The following is a 21,324-nucleotide window of genomic DNA, read 5'->3' on the forward strand; positions in this document are numbered from 1 at the left end:
TGATGATTTTTAGCTCTGTATTTAATTCAAAGGGGGACAAACCCAGTTGACTGTTTAAATTATAGTTAAATGTGCCCAGCTGGAATTGTTACATAGACAGCCTGACTCCTGAGTTCCACATACACACCTACCAACCTCCTAGTCAGTGCAGCATTGAAATCATACAGGAGTGTGGTTTTGAAAACTGGGCAGGTATAGATAAAGTAAGACGAAGCACCAAAATATTCTGTCTTATTTTCTCAAGACTGACTACTCAGAAGGGAATCCATGACTGGTGATCTGAGTTTTCTTTTATAGAGCATTTCACTCAGATCTGAACCTGGGATTCCAGTCTTTTCCCCCTTTCACCCTCATTCACCTGGATTAAGTATTACCTAACTGCAGCAAGAAGACATTCTCTTCTTCCCTAAAACACTGGCCATGGCTTCCTGCTTAGGAGCTGCCCACACTCCCTGAGCCAGCTGGAAGAGTTTTATGTATCCAGACAGAAGAACATGCTACTCCCATTTCTGCCTTTCTCTTTAGTGAGGCGTTCACCGAGTAGAAGGTACAAAGCCCTTTCCTATTGGCCTGGAAAATGCTCAGCCTCCAAATACAGTATTTTTATAAGTAATTCAAATCTTTATCTAAACACTACAAAAAAGCCAAATGGTGTCCCCATGCCCTCAGGCCCCTGTCAATCCTGCCAGCTGTATCTCTGAAGGACTCTGTGATATGGTAGCAAGCCATAGTATAGCTTACAATTTCTCCTACTGGTTTTTACTATCCATGCACCAGAGCTTTTGAAATCACAAAGAAAACAGGCACTATAGACAAATACATTTACTCTTCTGTTACATAATGACACTCCATCCAAATGTCTAGAAGTCACTGCAAACCGCTTAACTAAACAGGAAATTTAAAAACTGGAGCTGTCATACAAGGAATTTTCGAAGTAATGCTTTATTTTGGGGGTGCTGTCATCAGCAGTGCATATGGACAGAAAACACAAACACAGCAGAAGAGTTTTTGTGTACATAACACATACACCTGAGTACTGAGCAGTTTACTGCTGATCTGTAAATACAATAGGATCCTTGGGAATCTAACTGAGGGATTTTAGGATACAAACTCTATGTGTTCATCTCTGCAGAAGCCTATAAATCTGTACCAAAATTAAAATGTGCAGTTTTAAAATAGCTGTGACTTTATACAAACCTCAGACTGCGGGAGGAAAAGAGCTGAAAAGTGTCATTTGTTTAGCTGAATCAGCCAAGATGAGAGAAATGTTCAAATTTACTTTAGGTGTGTCTAGACAGAGATATATTTATTTATTTATTTATTTTGTGTCCAAGTCCTTTACACACTTCTGTATATTTCTGATCTACTTCTTAAATAAATACTTGGTTTGCATTTGTCTTAAAAATTGTTTAGATTAAGGGTGATTTAAACTGAGGTGCCATCCACTTAAAACACATAGTAACCTGTAACATACAGACTGGACCATTCATACAGAGCTCACTTTTCTCCTGCACTTATCCAGGCTTGAAGCACCCTCACTGTGTTTGTGACAGCCTACAAAATTCCATTCAAGCAAACTCAGACTGTCCAATGTCTCCTTGACACAAACAGGATTCTGGTATATTTTGTGATGCTGTGTAGTGTTTTATTATGAAACCCATTCCAGGGAAGTCCCTGGGATACAAAAATGCCCACGGAAGTCTCAGTATGCTTCTTAAAAATGACAGACCCTTAAAAAAGACAGACTCTTAAGGGAGAAAAAAGAGAGAAAGCAAAAGAGAGTAGTAAAATAAAGCAAAAGTACCCAGCAGGACAGCAAAATGAAATGATTGTCTTAATATCAAACCCGTATCTATCACACAAAGTTTTAGCTGCATTCTCATACACTTATCCTACCAACACCAGTGGAAATACAGACTGGTGATTACCCAAGGGCACTACCATTTCCCAGTAAAATTGCTATTGCATTTATTCAATCTTTTGGATATACTCCACGGAGTTTGCAGAATTTTACATTTTACAGCTACCAAGGTCACAGTAACATGGGCTTTCTTTTGCAATCCATCAGAAGAATCCGAAAGACAACACAGATCATGCAGAGAGTATTGCAGTGTTAACCCACAGAGCCACCATCAGGGCTGCTTGCTGTTGCTTATGGCAAAGATCCTGGAGAAAAGTCTTCCAAATCATGCTTGTACACTGAAGCATGTAGAAGTCATATTGTTGGTGATGTAAGAACATAGCACATACAGATTTGGCAGATTCCTGACCTCTACAGTTTTTGACAGTCTCCCAAATATAAGACTCAGAATGTCAGACTGACCCTATCTGGCAAGAAAATCTGGTTTTATTGAACTCTGGTTCAAATCAGATTCATTAGTATAAGAAAAAAATACTGGTTTTGTAGTATTAATGTAATATTTGCATTTATATATAAGTAGAAAATTTAAATTACTGCGTGAATATGGAGAGTCAGAAAAGTTCACACACCATAACAAGAAAAAATAAAACTAAATTGGTGGAGTTTGTATATGGCAGTATTTCTTACCTGTCAATGCTTCAAATTGAATGAGAGGAAAAATAAAGTTTTGAGCATGTAATAAAGTTCTGCATTCATTTTTTGGCCTGTATCACTCTTATTTCAAATGGTAAAATGAAGCTTTTGACTCTCCTTTTTGAATCAGAAAAACTAGCAGCAGCTTAATACTATTGTGAATATATAGAATATGTCGAATATGTCGAAATAAATATTGTGATTGGGTGAATATGTGAATAATATTGTGAATATGGGCCAAGACTGAATCTTTACAAGTTTGCAATGAAGACCTTAAGTGATATTCCTAAAATACTCGTTCTTTTTATCTCTCATTTTCTGACTTCATTTCTGAGTCAGAGACAGAGCGGGTGGAGGATAACTCTACCCAGGCCATTTGACCAGGCAAGAAGCCCAAAAAAAATAATTTTTCCATATAACATTAATAAGCAGTAAAATCCCAAAGTTATTCTGCAAGACTTCAATTAGTATTTGAACCTACTGTATAAATTACATAGTTGTTTCTCAAGGTCCTTATAGCATTGAATCCCTTTCTAAATTTCACTGATTTGGGGTTTTAGGTTTGACCCAATATATATTTTTATTTCAAATTTTTGTTCTGTATATCCTTTGGCTTCACCATGGGTGTTAAAAATGCTATACACTTGCTACATGGAGATCACCTAGGTGATGACAACATGCACATTTGCCTTTAGTTCAACCAAAATGCAAGTGATTGGGTTAGTATTAAGACAGATTTACCCTGTTAAAACTCTTGCAGGTTTGTTCCTCTCCCCACCTTACATGATACAATCTGCACATCAGTGTCTTTCCACAGGCAAAGGCCAGAACTTGAATTCACAGCTCACCGGCACCCAGCTGCAATATTTTGTAGTGAGATAGTTCTGATATCATACAATCAGCTAAAAAAAAAGCCATTTATCTTGAAGGATGGGGTTGACTACACTTACCATCTCTGCTACCCTACCATCAGGCTACATAAGTTATTCTTAAAAAACCCCACTTCTGGAAAACAACTTTACAGCAAGAGCAGACTACAAGCAAACACCTGATGTTCAATGCACAAACTGCAGAGGAAGAAGACCCTGCTGACCACAGTGCCCTGCCTTCCTCAGGGTAAATCCTTCCAGAACCCAGCTTTACTCAAATTGCTTAACAGCCTCTCTCAGCCATTTTTATCTGCATTTGGATTCAGGTTCAACCAGAAGACCACGATGCTCATGCAAGTTTTACCAAGAGCTGAGACTGCCATCAAAAGAGACTTCAAGATAGCAACAAGTATGAATCTGCAATGGACATTTATATTTTGCATGCAAATAAAACATCCTATCAGGCCTTTGCAATATAAACAAGATTTGGTGTATTGAAACAGGCATTACTGCAGATTTTTTTCAAATGAAAAACATGAAGAGAATAAAACTGTATGTCTTACTTTCGACGGAACATTTCTGCAAATATGCAGCCAACACTCCAAAGATCAACTGCTGTTGCATAACTGGACTGAAGCAAGACTTCAGGAGCTCTATACCACAAAGTAACAACCTGCAAAACAAAAAGGAACAGAAAAGAGAGTGCTTAGCTGCAGAACTACAACTTTCTAAGTGCTCTATGTAAAGCTTCCACTTAGTTTAATCTATATTGCAAAAACTCAAGATATTAGGCCAATTGGTTTAGCCAGAACAGAGAAAAGGGTCCTGCATGGAAAATCCCAGTACCCACAGCTGCAGTGATGATGACTCAGGATATGAGAACATTTCTGGTCAAGAACATTGCAATTCAGGGTACAACAAAACCATAGTTTCAGGGCACAGCATTGGTATGACAATCACATTACCACTACACAATATCAGCAACTCTTTGAAGCTTTTGCAGCTTACAGAGCCCAAACACTTTCCAGTGGAGATTTGGAGTCTCCATAAGGCTAACATTAGTCAATTGAACAAGGTGTTTTTTCCTAACTTTTGTGGATGTAGATGTAGTCACCAGAGCCAAAGTAGTAAAAAAAAAACAAACCAGGGTTTGTGGGTTTACCCATAGGACAAATCAGAATCTGTAGCAGGTCTGTTCTCAGCCCTTTAGAGTTTATGTACTATTTTCTATAAGAGAAATTGGGTTAATTCAAGCGCATGGGTGAATTATGGTAAACATGTTTGACCTGCCTCAAAAGTTGTCTCAGAAGAAACTGAAGAAAATGAAACTTTCTTTTAATCAGTTGGACACAGATTAAGTCAAACTCTTCTCAAAGCTGTCCCTTACCAAAGGCATCAGTTCTGTCTACTGTGGTTTTCTTAGACACAAAGGAACCCAAACTGTCAGTTTTTAACTAAGCATCACAGCACAAGGGTTCCTGGCAGATTCCTGGCCTTTACAGCTGTGTGGCTGTCTCTGTCCATGTGCTGCTGGTCAGACCAGCAGTAACTCCTGGTTGTGTTTCTACAGTAACACTGTATGTTCAAGTGACACACTTCTTCCCACAGACATATGCCATGTAAAGTGCTTGCTTTTAGCCTGTTCTGGTTGTGTCACAACACGTTGTAGGGACCCAGTGGAAATTTTACTGGCACTGCTCCATCAGTGTACTTTCATAAGTCTTGCTCACTGGACCCACAACAGAGATGGAACAGTTTATATTTATCCTTTTGTATCCCACAAGTAGACCAAATACAGATGAGACTGACTGTCTCTTCAGGATATTTGCAGAAGAATGCAAGGAGCTTCTGCAGTGTCCTGTGTGAGTTACTATCTTGCTAGAATATAATCTCAGAGCCACAGGAGTATTCCTCCTGAATACAGTTAAAATCCAGCCATAACATATGACCATCAGCTAAGTGCCAATATTTTCTTACTCTATGCTATAATTTAAACCTTTGACTATTAATATGGGGGCTGGCAGGGCCTCTACAACTACTGGTGTTTTCTTCAACAAATATGAAAAAGGGAGATGTAATATTCAGGAGGAGCATGAACCAAACTAAACCTCTGGAAAAAAATAGGATAGAAAAAAAGAAAAATATAAGAATGAGAATAAATTTTAAAATTATGTTAACTAGGATAGTGAGTTCTGAATTTCATGACCAAAACAAAGAAATGTGTAAGAATAGTGGGTTTTTTTAATGATAATAATGTAATTGTCTTCTAAAGAAAAATAACAATGGAAGTAATCAGCCAAATTTGCTGGTCAAAGCCAGATGAAACAAAAGCAAATACAACATTTATAACAATCGTTAAATGCCCTGACAGCCTTTGGAACCACTGAATGCCTATTGAAGGGAGGTTCGCGAATATTTGCAAGAGTGGTCATATTTGCTAACTGCTCTTTTAAACACCTTGATGTTTCTTTATAAAATTTGTTGATGAAACAGTTCAATACCACAGTACAAAGTACTGTGCTGGCAAGCTACATTTCCAGATACCGATCCACAGAAACAGATTCCTGTGTGGAAGCTGGGCTTTACTTAGCTCCATTTGTCTTGTTCCTGATTTGCTACCATACCAGTGATGCTTTTATGAAACACTTCTCTCTACAAAAACCAGAGACGTTTCTTCAGAGATTCACTCCAAGGAAAGAAGATAAATATATCTGTAGGTCAGGGATTCTCTCTGGAGATGCCCTGTCTGAATCAGATATAATTCCTCCTAAAACATGTTATTTGTCCTAATGCAGATACATCTCTCAAACTGAACTATGCTTTTATTCTCACAGTACATTTGTGGAAAAGCTTACTGAGGTGACATTGCTTTGAGAAATTAGATATAACAATTTCAATCCATTACTGTTTGTGAATGGCTGGATGTAGTGTCAGGAGGAAGAGCTGTGTGGTCTCTGATCTGTGGGAATACCACCAAACCTCACGATTCCTCGTTTAAGGTCCACATGGCTCTTCTCACACAGAGATAAGATGATTTACAATAAGGATGATTTATTTTTCCCAATCCCACAAGCTCTACAGCATTAAGGCTCTGCGCTCTCACAGGCAAAGAACCCAGGGATGCATGGCTGTGGACCATATGCCCAAACTGAAGTCCCCTCCAGATGAGTGTGGACAGGACACTGCTCCCTTCCCGAGGGATGCACCACAGTCCTGCCCGTGCGTGTCCCGGGGCAGAGCACTGCTTTCAGAGGGCTGAGGAAGTGTGCAGCACCGCGGCTGCTTCCCCCATGAGACCCCTCACTGCCAAGTTCCCCAGGCATCTGCACCCTGCTATGCTCCATCCAGGCATACACAGGGCACTGGGAGATTTTACTCGGGTAATTTGGGAAGTTAAACCTGTAAAACGTAAGATTTTCAAAAGACTAACAGTTAAATTTCAGCTAATGCCAGACTGCACTCTAGTCAGAGGAGAAGGAATCTGTGTAGAGCTGTTTTGATATGCTCTGTCATTAATGTGCCACTATAAAAGTCATCAAATAACCTTTATGGTTTGTAACACGCAAGTCTGTGTTTCAAAATGTAAATCTGAAAGGGATCAAAATGTACTAAATGTCAGTTCACATACAAGTAATGCCACAAAAGGATGACTCCTTTTGTGGTCAGGGTCTTCTCCTGAAAAGCACAGGATGATGAGTATGATGCAGTGGTTTTGACAGCTTCACACTCTCTCTTACCATAGAAACCAAGAAAATATTTGTGGACATTCCATTAACATTTGCAGAGAAGTAGAAATGAAAATTATTCTGAACACAGGATATGGTGAGGCTGAACAAGCAGGTCATCACTTCCTCTTTAGCATAGTTCTGAGTGAAAAAATGCTTTGCTTAGGTAAGTCACACTACCAGGGAAACAAGGCCTCCCTGAGCGACAGGGCACTTAACAGAGCTGCTTGATTAGGTCCCATTTTTAGGACGAAAAAAGCATCAGTACCTACATCAGTACCTCTCACTTAAATTCTGTCTCTCCCGAAAATCTGGCACAAATTAAATGCAGCACATGATAATTGCTGTGTAGGAAAAGGATTTATGATCATGTGCTGATGGAGATCCTAAATTGTGCAAGACTCCAAAATACTTTGGAGGTTGTAGACTTTAGTGACCATGTTGCATTTTAGTTCTCTCTCCTAAGGAACTTCACTGCCTTCTCCTTGTTCTCCTCACCCTGGCTGGTCTCTTCAGTTCCTCTCTTACACCAGCCAGGTTTCTACCATGTCCCATGACCTTCTGGCTTCTCTCTGCTGCCTTCCTGTCGCACACACCAGTGGTCCCCTGACAGCATCACCCAACATTGCTAATTCCCTGCTGCTCCTGTGAACCCAGGTGAACACAGTTTGCTGCCCTACTACATCCCATGGGCTCTGCTTTCCCTCACATTCCTCATCAGCTCCTCTGCACCTCCAAGTTCCCCCAAATTTCACACTCTGTCCTCTCTTCTTCCAACTGTCTCCAAATGCTACTTGGCAAAATTATCTCCTTTTCCTCCTTTAGCTTCTTAGCTAAAGAAATCTGTCCTGAAGATACCCTGAAACATTTGTATTTAATAGATCCAGCTACATATGAAAAGACTGAGAAGATTCACACACTGGAAGAAGTAGGTACCTAAATAAGTTCCTTTTCCAGTGCACGTTCTATGTTTCTACTATCCAGATAAGATTGGATGGTACCAGGTAAGAAGCAGCTGCAGATCACTACTTCCAACTATTTTAAAGTTAGTAAATTTAGGCAGCACTTCATGATGAAAATAAATGATGTGTATTTGAAAGGCAGTAGAGAGGAAAAGAACATCTGCAAAAGTCTAATGAGGCTGTGTGTCTGACTCTCTGAAGAAGGAAATGTGCTCAGCGAGAAGCAAGGACAGAGCTGCAGTTAGAGTCAGAGGAAGAAAGAGAACTTCGTTTGAAATAAAGCTTTCTGCCTTTCAGCCACCTGACAGATGTGGCTATCAGGCACCACCTAACCCAAGGAGTTTCAATCCTTCATCTCATGTTACTTGTTTCTGATGAAAAATCAAATTAGTGGGAAGTGTCTACTCACTGGCAACAGAACAGAAGATCTAGGCATTGTGTCAGTCTCATATAGTTTCCATTTACTTTACAGAACAAATTTTCATTTTTTTCATTAAGCATAACTGCTTAATTTAAATGGATCTGCACAATATACAGCCCTTTCCAAATATAGTTGCTGTCTGAATAGCATTCAGTTATAAAAAGACAAAGACAAACAGTGGTTTAGGGATGGGGTTGAGTAACACAGACACAAAGGACTACATTTCAGTTTGCCACAGACTTTAAGTACAGACCAATGCCCAGTTGCACAGCTACACGAACAAAGCAGGGATCAGACTGTAACACAGCAGCTATGTCTGTGCTAGGAAATTAAATGGGACAGGAAATGTTCCTTTGGCACTGAGACCAAAAAGTACAGAGTGGCCTATGTCCATATTATTAAATTCTCAGCCTCCCAAAAAAGGTGACCGCATGCAAACTGCTTATTGGGAATGGTCTTCAGTCCATGCTTAGCTGCCAGCGCCTAGGAACTGTCTGGGGAAGGGCTGGTCGGAATAACTCATGCCAGGAACCATTCTAATAATTTAACAGTATAGACAATTGAGCTCCAGTACCCACGAATGTTTTCTGGCACTGTTTAATCTACCAGCCAGTGAGTCACACTGTGGCCCCGGGTCTTCCTTTCACTCCAGAAAGAAGGCATTTTGCTATGCTTCCCTCATCTCCTCTGATTCAGAGGTGGCTCCACAAGAGTGATGGGGTGGGGGAGGCATGGCCTACTCCTCATCTCACCCAGCAACTGGTCTTACTTTATCCTAAATGTGTTGCACAGGTCAGATGAACACACACTGCATTTGATTGCCATCCACGGGGAGAATTTGACCGGCCCATATGTAGACATCTTCCTTTTAGATATCCAAAGCCGGATGAGACTAATTCTATACTAATTAGTTCTGAAGGGGCTTGGAAGAAGCCTGTAAAACCTTTTAAAACACTAACTTTCACGGAAATCATGCCACAAAAGAAATTAGCAGGATGCTTAAATTCACATCAAGTATCTTTGAATCCAAGTAAAATTCTTTCTGTAAATATTTTGCTTTTGTGATTGTGGTTTCTTCTCTGCTCTTTCTGTACTGATTTTGTTAATTATATTGGCCATTAGATGCTGGTTCATTTTGTTACTTAAAGTATTTAAATCTTATGAAAGATTTGCAAATTTTTTTAATGTTCCCTACAATAGCTCTTAAACTCAGTTTAAGAACTTAAACTCAGTTTAAGAACTTAGTTTTTTTGTTCAGTTCTCACTAACAAGGCTTTCACATGATCTTCAGGACATCTTTTTGACTGTTTTTAATTTATTTTTGTCCTTTCTTTTTGAGCAAAATGAGGGAACGTACTACAGAATATATGGTACAGTATGCAGAGTCAAGCTGTTCAGCGTAGCTTCATGGTCTTCCAATTTCACAAAAATTCTTTTGCTGTTCACAAGGATTGAAAGTAGAATCTTAGCAAATTCACTATGAACCTGCTACTTCATGGCTTATTCTTTAGGTCTGAGACTGTAAAACAACTTGAAGAATTTTCTTGAAGCTTTGTAAAAAATGTCTTAGCTTTATGACTAAGCTTGACACATTTGCCACAGACTAGCTGGAGAGGACAGAATTGCAGACAAGCATATTGACTGAAGCCTGGCTTCAATCCCTACTGCAGAGAGAGGCTGTTTCTGCCTAATCCACCTCCCTCTCACTTGGTAGAAACACAGCTGAAAAGACTCCACAGAGACTGAAAAGAAGAAATGGAATTTCTGACCTGAATATGCTAAAATGGCTCGCTGGTGTAACAGTGTAATGTTGCTTAAAATGAAGTCAATGTAATATTAAAAACTGCTTAGGAAAAGAAAGCATTTGTTTAATAACATTTCACTGTCTTTAGTTTGGAGTATGGACCAATAGCCAGGACTGAGCAGAGCAGAAGCGGCAATCCAGAGGGCTGGTGACACTAGGTTGTGACATGATGGCTTTTCTGCAGGATCATGGGCCCTGCACTTGTCCTGTGTGCTGCTCTGAGTCCTCCTGACAGCCCAAGGTGGCCCCACTTTCCAATCCTCTGGTGTAACAGATCCACCACCACCCCCTCACCATGCCCTGCTCTGCTCCAGCAATGATGATATTCCCCACCTCCTCTTCCATGCCCCCTAGGAACACTCCAAAGACCTCTGGAAGTGCATCTCACCTACCCCACATAGGGAAATGATTTCTTGTGTGTTTTTGTGTGTGTGAGCCCTGGGAAATAAGGGAGGAGGTAGTGTGGGGTGTGCTGGAGGCAGGAGCAAGGGAAAAAGAGGTGAGGAAGGGAGGAGAGACAATGCCTCATTCCACTCTGCAGCACCATGCACAACATGCACCATGCTCTCCTCCAGCAGAGACAGAGAACATGTTCAAAACCCACCTGTACCACAGGTGTAATGAGGACAAGATAGAGGATTTCAGCATGTGCTGAATTTTAGCCTCTGTATAGTGGTTTATTTTTCATCTCCGGTTTGGAACAAGGGTGTGTCTCCTTTACTTGCTGGCAACTGCCTGACTGTTTTCCTATCACTATCCTTAGATTGCAGACTGAGCATTCTGCATTTATAAAGCAATGGCCTCTCTTTAACCTATCTCTGAAGACCTATTATTACTGCTAACTGTGATAGAAAATGCAGTAATTGCTACATTATATGATCTACTTTAGTTTCCAGGGATAGTATCTGCCCGAACAATTACATTTGTTTAATATCTCTTTTGAGTAGTGGCTCTTCCATTGTTATTTAACTGTTTTCAGTTCCATCACAGAGACAGGTACGACTGGAGAGAATGTTTCTTTCTTAGAGAAAGATGGCCATAGTTTGTCTGTTTATAGAAACATTAAAATAGTTTCCCTTTTAAAGTAAGTGTGTATCAAACTACTCTAGTGGCATTTAAAAAGCACTTCACTTCTTGACAAAAGATTTATCATGCAAAACATCCTTTCTAGTGCTCTGGGTCTGACGAAGTGCACACGGTAATACCAATTTTATCTCTTTATTCACATTTATCTCCATTTTGGGCACAAGCTTGATGAATTGCTTTCTGAAAACCAGAATGAATGTTGTTGTCATTCCATGAGTTAGATCATCAAGCAAAAGATTATTTATTCACAGAAGACACAAATCCCAATCACATGTACCACGCACTATCAAGTCGCTGGTTTACAATGGGATCTCCTGGTTTTGATGCAAAAAAATTTGTGATTTGAAGGAAACATGGTTTTAGCATCTACTGTAAGATATCATGACAAATAAAGAAGCCATTCATTTCTTAGATGTTCTACACACAAAGCTAACCAGAATTTTCCCTTTTTAATTTCTAGGAAGAACCACATCACCCAGTGTGACTGCTGCTGAAGAGCATTTCTAGGTACATCCGTTGTCAGGAGGCATGAACGTGTGTGCGTGTGTGTCTGCACATCATGTGCCTAGCTGAAGATACTTTACCTACATTCAGTGGTTTTACCTTAAAAGTCTCTGTGCACTGAACATCTGTGTGGAACAGCTACTAGAAAGGAAACCTGGCTCTTAACATGAGGTAATATTTCAACCACTAGTGATTCAGACCTTACCTCAAAATTAATACAAGGAAATATATTTCTTCTAAGCAGAGTATTTCACAGAATTCTCTACAGAGACGATATAGAGAACATTTCTGAAAGACTATCTGAGACTTCAGGTGAAAAGTGTTTTATCTTTACACAAAAAGAAAGGAGCAAAATAGTATCAGCAACACTACTCTACTTCATCCAGATCCCATGAAAGTCAGACTTGCCAGGCCTTGTTGTGTATTGAAATCAAAACCGTAACTCTCTATTTTCTGAGCTGCAGTGCAGCCTTCTACGGTATATGGGACAACTCAATTCTTCACAGAAACGGTCAGCTTTGCATGCAATGAGACTTGTGCTTATATTGCAATGTATTGACAGATAGAGATACTTAACACTGAGAGTGACAGACTTTAAATAGAAGTAGCCATTCTTCAATCACGATTCAAGATTCCAAATCAAATCTGTAGACTGAAATAGCAAATTCTAATAATCTATCTCAGAACTAAAAAGACCCACAAAGGCAGACAGAAATAAACATCACCGTATTCTTACACAGATCAAGTCAAACACCTACTGTAAGGAAGACGACATTTCCTATCACAATTCCAAATGAAACTAAAGATAAAAAACCCTAAAAAAATCTAAAAGGTGTCAGCCTGAGACTGTGCCTTGGAATACAGACCTTGTTCTGGGTCTGGCTGCAGCAATTTGGCATGCCTCCACTTGCTCAGTCACCTGTTGGCATTAGCTAGCTCAGGGAACAGTCCTAACTTCTACAAGTACATCTTGGGCTTTGCTACAGTTGCTTTGCTGTCCTGTACATCTTTAAGCCACAAAATCAATTCATCTAGCGTCCTGCATACTCCCATGGGATGGCATCCACGTCTTTTACAGTCTCTCACATCACTGATGCCCCGTCCCTGGGAGCAGGAAAACACACAGCTCTAACCTGTGCCAGGGACCAAACTGTGGTTGTCTCCATGCCAAGATCCCCCAAAGCTTGTGACTGCCTGGCCTTTTCTTGAGTTCACCAGTCTAGAGAATCTGAGCCTTACCACCTACAGCTGGACTTGATAATGATGACCAGCTTTTCACTGCTACCAGAAAACCAGAGTCTGGATGACAGAAAAAAGCATTCCCACTTCCTGGGGTGCTGTGTTGGACTCTAGTCCTAAACAGAAAAAAGCCTAAATGAAGCAAAACCACAAAGGCCACCACAGCCCTCTCTCCCACAGAACTCTAGCCCACTTCTGCCAAGCCATCTTGAACAAAAGGAGGAGATGCAAAGAGAAACCACAAAGAATGGATTAAATTGGGCCAGTTCTCCAGGTGAGAGGCTTTACCGTGGGTAGCTTGGGAATCCAGACAGCAGAAACTTGGTGCAAACAAATTCTACAAGATACTATTTTCATTCAGTTGAGAATGCAACCTAGAAACTATTGTTGTGTCTGAAGGCAAAGTACCAATTTCACTGAGAGCCTGATATAGTAGATAAAAAAAGGCTGGTGGAGCAACATTGTCAGAGATGGTCATGTGAAGCAATAGCTTAAGAGTAAAAACTCCCAGGGTTTGGGAGGTTTTAATAATAACCCAGGGTTGCCAACTAGTCAGCTTCCCTGCAACAGAAGCTTCACTTGGGATGTACCTGACCTCACTACGTTTAGAGCTCTACTGGCTCATCATCATGACAACCATCAGAGAGCTGGGCTTCCTACCTATGGCATAAAGCAACTCTGAACACTGCAAATCTGCTCCACATTTGAAGCTGAATGAGGTAGATTTTACTAGGGCCTTACACAAATGTATGGCTTTAAACTCAAGTAAGCAAAATTGTAAATGATACCACAGAGATGAAACTCCTATGAAACACCTTTCAAGAATTCCTTGAAATTACATTTGGGATACAAAACCCTCATGAAAAATCCTCTTTTCTAAAAAAAAAAAAAAAAAGTGACAAGAAATTTGTAAATACAAAGAAAATAAGAAAAAGTTGAGCTTTCCATACACAGATGCAATATATGCATAGGTTTATGCATTCATACATACTTACATATATGTTTATATACCACAGATCATTAGAAATTAGTTAAGTCTTGAAATAAACATCACCAGGACAATGACATGTAATTTCTAGACAAAAGCAATGACTGGAGAGAAAGGTCAAAAACTGTAAGCAGGGTCTTCAGGCTGTCTGAATCTCACATTTAAGTAGCTTTGTGAGCTTAAGACTAATAAAATGCCAGGCACAAGCCACTGAAGTTCTGAAGCTCTTTGTAGGCATCTTTAGTTACCAAATTCTTCTTCTTACTCTGAAAGCATCTGCAGGTCTTACATGTAGATGGTCACACACATCAGAAAGACCTGTGCTGCAGAAACAAACAGCTGTGTTTGAGCTAAAGCACTACTGTGAGCGATGCACTTTTGGTAGACAGCTATCCTGGGTAAATGGAAGTTTTCAAAAGAAGTCCACATGGAGCCCTACCCGGTGAAGCCAGTAACCAAGAATGGTGGTAGAAGCAATACATGTTTGCATCTACATGAACATCTTGTGCAAATGTTATTAGGTTAACCTCAAAGTGGAAACTCAGCCAAAGGGGATTTAACTGGTACCTCCTACACCCAAGCACATTCTTTGACCACTAGGCTAGGGGCTTTTTGGGTGACAGCTCTTCCCTTGCCTTTGCTGAAGCCAAATCACTATTCTGCCAGGAGTATATGAGTCATGGGGCAAGACTGTGTCTGAAAGCAGCTGAATGCTTAAGAACAATCAGCTGGAAGGGGCAAGGAGCCGAGTTTCTGGATACTGCTCTGGAATGTGTATGCATTTTACATTAGACCATCACTGGATAAAAATAAAAGCAGGCATTAATTACATTAACCAGGCTGGATACTACTTTGTATCTAGACAGACTGTATTCCACCTCTCTCTTTTAATGGATGGAACTCACAAAAATTCTAGAAGACAGCACTCAGCTTTCATCTGTGAAGAAAGAAGAAACATCTCCTCCCTCGGTACCTGATACACTATTCAGTAGACAAAACTAAAGTTCAGAGCACTAAGTGAAGCCCAAGATTTTGAAAGAACTAAAAGAAAATTTCTTCCACTTATAAATGTTATAGGACTTTCTGAACTGATATTAACTATCTGAAGATTTAGCAGAAAACCAGAATGTTACAGTTGGTCCAATACGAGACTTTCACAAACATTACTTCCCAATTTTAACATTAAAGACTGCATGATTATGTTATTTTCAAGAAGTCAAATTCTAAGGAAAATTATTTATAGATAACATATTGTGTTAGCTGGATAAGCAAGACCTGAGTTAGTCTAGATCACTGAAGACTCTACTCCAGAGTGGTGACAGACTTATAAAAATACAAAATGTTTTATTTGTGAAAATAATGTTGTAGATCAGACTTCTATAGATAACACTCTCAAAACTGATACAAAGCATCAATTATTTAAGTCAAAGAGATAATAGCTTAAGACAATACAAACAAAAATGTTCAAGGTAATGAGTGCTTTCATGTTACAAGTTCTCAAGTCTGAGGGCACTGCATCAAGCTAAAGGACAATAAGATAAGAGCAATATTGCTAGTTACTAACAAATAGCAGATAAAAGACCTCTTCGGGATTCTGATTAAGTGACAGCATTCTACACATTCCTGTGAGTTGAGAAAGTTTGCCTGAGAACAGCAGCTATGTTACATGTGAAGCACCACTAAACAAGCGTATCTCTATGTTTTCAAATTCCAGTGTGAGTAATGGCTCTTTCTCCCATCCCTTTAACTCGAACAGAAGCTCCCTCTCTCCTTCTGGACACGCAGGAATAACGTGCCGTGCTTCAGTTTCCATTAAGACACATAAATGTATATGCTGCAAATAAAGAGGAGTTCTGTAGGACGCCGTGGCTGCGAGCCAATGTTTACAATCCCCTGGGTGGGAAATGACGGGTGAAAGGCTCTCCATGGCAGGCTGGAGGAGCCTTTGCTCTTGCCGACAATGACCTTCTGCCTCAATTTTCAAAGTAGCTCCCCTGTTAACTCCTTGAACACTGTGTGCAGAGAGGCCTCAGAGGAAACACTTTCCCTCAGAGTCCAAATCCACTCTGAGGCATCTGTTTGACAGACCCCAATTTCAGCAGTGGTTAAGGGAATGTGGACTAATATGTGTACTCTGCATCTGCTGTTGGAGTGTGGCATTGAGATGCAATTTCAGTAGTCCAGAACAGGGCTTAGCTGTGTTCTGCATGATACAAAGTGAATGTTCTCAGCTTCAGGGAAAGTACATCAATTTACAGACACAGGGGTTTCCCAAACACTGAGCATAATGAGTCTCCAAGACAGAAGGAAAAATCCAATTTATAGATACATGTTTTAACTCTCTCTGGCCAATCAGCACCAATGTTGTTTGCCGGTAGTGGCAATACCTTCTCTTAGGGTGTCATTGAAAGAGGAATGATGCTAAAAAATAGAAGACTGACTGAACCACTGCCACTGTGTGCAGTGAAGTGAAAACACACAACAGAGCACTCACAGTGGAAAGGAGATGTACTACTTTAAAAGGTTTGCTCCTCTCCTGCCTGACAATGTAAAATACAATATTTAGGAGATCTCTTCTTGTGTGACATCCTTTTTGCTGCTCTGTAAATCACTCACGGTTCCTAAGAGTTCAGGAGAGTCCTTATAAAAAAAGATAAAAATGGACTTACAAAATAGGCCTTCTAAAATGCTTATTGCAATATATACCCATCTTTGAAAGTAAGAGAATAAATCAAATGGAAACTAATTTTCAAGCACTAGTGTAGATGTTTTAATGGTCTCAGAGATGGAGTCAGGTGCTGTTGTGAAAACATCAACCTTACTACCAGGTAACCTTGGAATGTTTTCCCGTCTTTGTCACTTGTCTAAGTCTTTTCCCCACAAAGATCCATTCTCAGAAACAATCACTTCATGTGAAAAATTCTCTACATATTCCCTGAAAGGGAATAAGAGTGCTTGCCATCTCCAGAAGACATTCACAGGGTTAAAAGCCACATAGAGAGAGCAACATCTATCCTCTCCTTGAACTTTTAGAGGAAGTCCTGTAAATAACATCCTCATGTGGTCAGGAAATACTTGTGTAACATCCATGTGTGGCCCCATGGATGCTGAGGAGGAGAGAAGAGAAGCAGCACCAGAAGCCAGAGCTTCTGCAGAGCCACCAAGCCCAAGTACCAGCAGCTCTGAGACTGACACAGGTCAGCAGCCTCCAAAGCTGTTGCATTGTCTAAGGTTCTAAACTTAAAGAGGAACAGACAAGCTGGTAGGACCTCAGCTGTTCTTCTGAGGCAAAAAACATTTTGCATGAGAAGGGTAATGTTAGGCTGTGTCAAAAAACACAACTGGGCATCTCCAAAAGCTCCAAATACGCACATAATTCCCAGTGATTTCAGTCAATGCTCTGGGTGCTTAGAGGAAGACATCTGCAGGCAGTAAAATCATTGATATTTAGATCTATGCTTGTTTTTAATTGTTAGTACTTTAGAAAGTAGTCTTAAAAACAAAAAAAATAGAATTACTCTATGTTTTCTAAAGAGTATATAATTGCAGCTAATAAATACTATTTTTTTTTCAAGGAAAATTGCATCCTGCAAGGAAAAGAATTTTTGATAATATCAAACAAAGGACTTATTTAGATTGGAATATTTTTCTTTTCTGTTAATATGAGGGTTTGTTACTGATATTTAAAATCATTAATGATCCTCGGATCAGAAACTAAGTGTTTCCAAGAGCTACCAGTATTGTTGTTTTTAGAAGGATACACTCAGGCCGAATTTAGAGCAAGTTAGGTTTTGTAATATGAAGCTTTTACAAAACATGGGTCTAAATGACCCCTCCTTAAGCTTTTCTATTTACAAAGCATCTTTAAACACCAGATAAACTTTGTTTTGTTTGGGGCTACTGCACGAAAATCTGAAAATGAAACTTCTTTGAAAAGAAGTAGGAACAAGACCAAAATAACCCATGAGCACAATCCAGGAGAAGGAAAACAGAAGCGAACAGCACAACTAATAAAAGATAGAATGGATTTTTAGTTACAGCAAAGGTGGTATTTGGATCAATAAAAGAGAATTTTAGTACTTCTGAACAACTGAAGTGTTAGTCCAGCACGGTGCCTTGAAATCACTTATGTGGAGACTAACATTTCTTAATACAAGTCTGGGTGTAATCTTCAGGCTGAAAAACAGCATAGAGGACTGGAGATTATCTCTCTGAACCATTCTGCCATTCCCATATGTAGGGCCTGGGATGCACAACAGTTGACTGGGAAATGGTGTACACAAGAATGCTATCTATGTGTTGTATCTCACATGTCAGGCACAAGTGTAATTTTAATCAATTACATCTCAGGCAAGTACAAAATAGATTACATACCACTCCCATAATAAGTGATCTTAAAGTCAACTTATTTTTCAAAGTTTGAAAGACTTTCATTGTCCTTGACTGCAGACAGAAAGAACCAGTGTACTTATGAGAAATGAAGCCTATTCTAATTAATCTAACTTCCTGTGAAGTTTTAAGTATTTTGTAATGAGTAGCAGCTCAGTACATGCAAATATATGATTTTTTATTTTTATGAGGAAAAAAAGGCAAATCTGTAATTTGGAAGGTGATTTTCAGTACATTTATGTTGCTAAGCATGGGCCTGCTCTTGAACTCCGCTAACTTAGGGGACTTAAGAGAGTCTCGTGCCAGTGATCAGGAGCAAGCTGTACTTATCTCTCCCATAGACCTGACCCTTTTTATTCATCTACTGCTTCTATACCACTTTGACAGCTTGTTTCCAACTGACATCCCTAACTGTGAATAAATTACATATACAGATTTTACTAGGGACCGTAAAGTGTGGCGGGTCTTTAAAGACAGCAACAATCTTTTTCCACATGTGACAGGATACGATGGTTGGTTGCAAGGGTATGAAGAAGGTATCCATGCACAGGAAACAGCACAATTATTAGTAAAAATCAAGTAATTTTGCATCAAGGGCCACTGGTCACTGGAAGACGATCCAAGTACATCTAAAAATGCTGTATAAATATATGAAAACTTAAGGTCATAATAATAAATTTAATAATAACATATTTCTCATCAACTGAACCCGTTGTAGCTGCAAATCCTGTCACTGCCTAGTGCAGATGGTTCTCCTCTCCATACAAACTGATAGCCTTCACATCAACTTTAATCCTCTTTGGAGAGGTGGCCTAATACCTGCAATCTGCTCTTGCTTCTTCTCTCTGCTATGTCCCAGTACAGTAAAATGACTTACGACATTGCATATAGTAAATCAGGAATATAAAACTTCCTTAAAAAGATGCCAACACCTTAACTGTTTATAAGGACAAAGAAAATATAAAAATGATATCAAACTAGCATGTTTATGCAGCCTTCTGTTTTTATCCAAGTGTTAATGCTATACTGTGGGCTTTTCCCTAAACCAGATAACTGTAAGGACTGATTTCATTGATGAGTTTAAAAAGGCAGCATTCACTGCTACTGAGGGTCTCCTTCTTGCAGCTGTTGCTGTGATGGGTTGTATTTAATGAAATTTTCTCTCTCCACCCTCTGAAAACTTAACACCTATGATTTAACATATAAAACTCAGCTTCTGTTCAAACGCCTCAAAACAATAACAATGCATATGCATTGATGTAGTTTTATTTCTTGTAACAAAATCATTAGATTCATGAAGCAACAACTGAACTGCTCCATACACAGTATATAGTTAAAACTGCAGAACTGAAGCCAAAATATGCACAGCTAAAAGGAATGTTACAGGGGGGCCTCTCTTAGTGAACAAAGCAGGCTCAGTTTGGCTCTTTTTCCCTAGCGCTACCACATCCGCACATCGTTAGTTGGAAAATTCCAGATATATGCTGTAATTTTTTGTGCTTTTTTTTCCCAGTACACTTGAGGCTTTAGTGTCCAGATGCCATTTTCCCCCCCTTATCTGTCCCTGCTAGTTTGGGTCTTTGCCAGTTGTGGTCAACAATTAATACAGCAAAAGAAAAATACAGTACACTCCCTGGCAACTGGCAGAGGCTCACAGGAAATACCAAATAAAAACTTTATTATGTATTGTTTAACTATTTTGTTTGCCTGTGGGCCACCCTGTTGTTGGTGTAATTTAGAAAAGCAAGCTCCATCTGGATGATCTGTGCGCAGGCTCATTGTTCCCAGAATCTGTCACGCACAATCACTGCTTCAGCCTGTGGCCCTCTGCAGAAAGAAGCAAAGGCATGGCAGCCCTCCAGCCTGCATTCCTTTTCATTAGACAACTTGTGACCAAATGTTAGAATAGAAGAGTAACCTTTTAATATTCATGTAATTAATTTACTTTCCCCTTTAATTATAAACCTTCACGTGAAAAGAAGAAAATAAAAAGACTTCCCTTCATGATTCTCCTCCCTCCCCCATCCTTTCTATCTGCTTTCTGGGACATGGAAGGTGCTGGTTTCATTACACATAGGTACCAGTACTTCTGTCTATTGGGAAATTTGCATGGCCAGACCATGTTGGCAGCCTTTTAATTTATGTATTAATTGGTCTGGTACATGGAATAGATTCTGAATTATAATAAAATGGGAGAAATTAAATTCTTTCCTCTGTACGCCCCTGCAGCATCTGCTTCCTTGTCTTAATCAGTGGGGTAATCCATTGAACACAAAGCCATTCTTCTGTATTTGAAAACACAATAGACATCTAATTGAAGTTCCCTTTCACAGTAAGGTCAGCATATGACTCAAAATACTGTGTCAGCTGGGATTTTGGCTGTGCAAGGTTAGGTGTATAGGCAGTGCTTTGTCAGTTCTGCTTTGCTGGAACATGGCGGCATTTTTTATCTTAGGTTAGACCAATATTGAACTGGCTACCACGATGCAAAAGTCTGCCCCTACAATTCAAAAAGTGCATTTGATTGCAAATGCATCTGATGCTTTAAGGTCTCATCATATGAGTTAATTTCAGCACACTGAACTGGGGCCCTAAATTCCACATGGGTAGTTCACCTTTTAGTTGCTACAGCCCCTTCAAAGGAATCCAATTGTAGTAGGTAATAATTTGAGTAAATGAAGCTAAGGTGGAAACTGCCTGCCTCCAAGGCAGCATTTAAGTTCTTACTGCCTGGTTTTGAGTGCAGTTTAAAAAGGTGATGAGGGCATTAAGGATTCACAGCC

The 21,324-nt window shown here is 39.7% G+C and overlaps 1 protein-coding gene across 4 annotated transcripts in view; it reads right to left on the reverse strand.

Moving 5' to 3' along the window:
* CDK6 (cyclin dependent kinase 6) overlaps window positions 1–21,324 on the reverse strand; it is a 137,091-nt gene that overhangs the window by 38,568 nt on the left and 77,199 nt on the right. For all 4 annotated transcript variants that reach the window (XM_063151366.1, XM_063151385.1, XM_063151375.1 and 1 more), the window contains exon 5: window positions 3,987–4,096. In XM_063151366.1, the coding sequence (XP_063007436.1) occupies window positions 3,987–4,096 (110 nt within the window). The remainder of the gene's footprint in view (window positions 1–3,986; window positions 4,097–21,324) is intronic.

Source organism: Melospiza melodia, chromosome 1 (assembly GCF_035770615.1).
Source record: "Melospiza melodia melodia isolate bMelMel2 chromosome 1, bMelMel2.pri, whole genome shotgun sequence".
Taxonomy (NCBI): Eukaryota; Metazoa; Chordata; class Aves; order Passeriformes; family Passerellidae; genus Melospiza; species Melospiza melodia.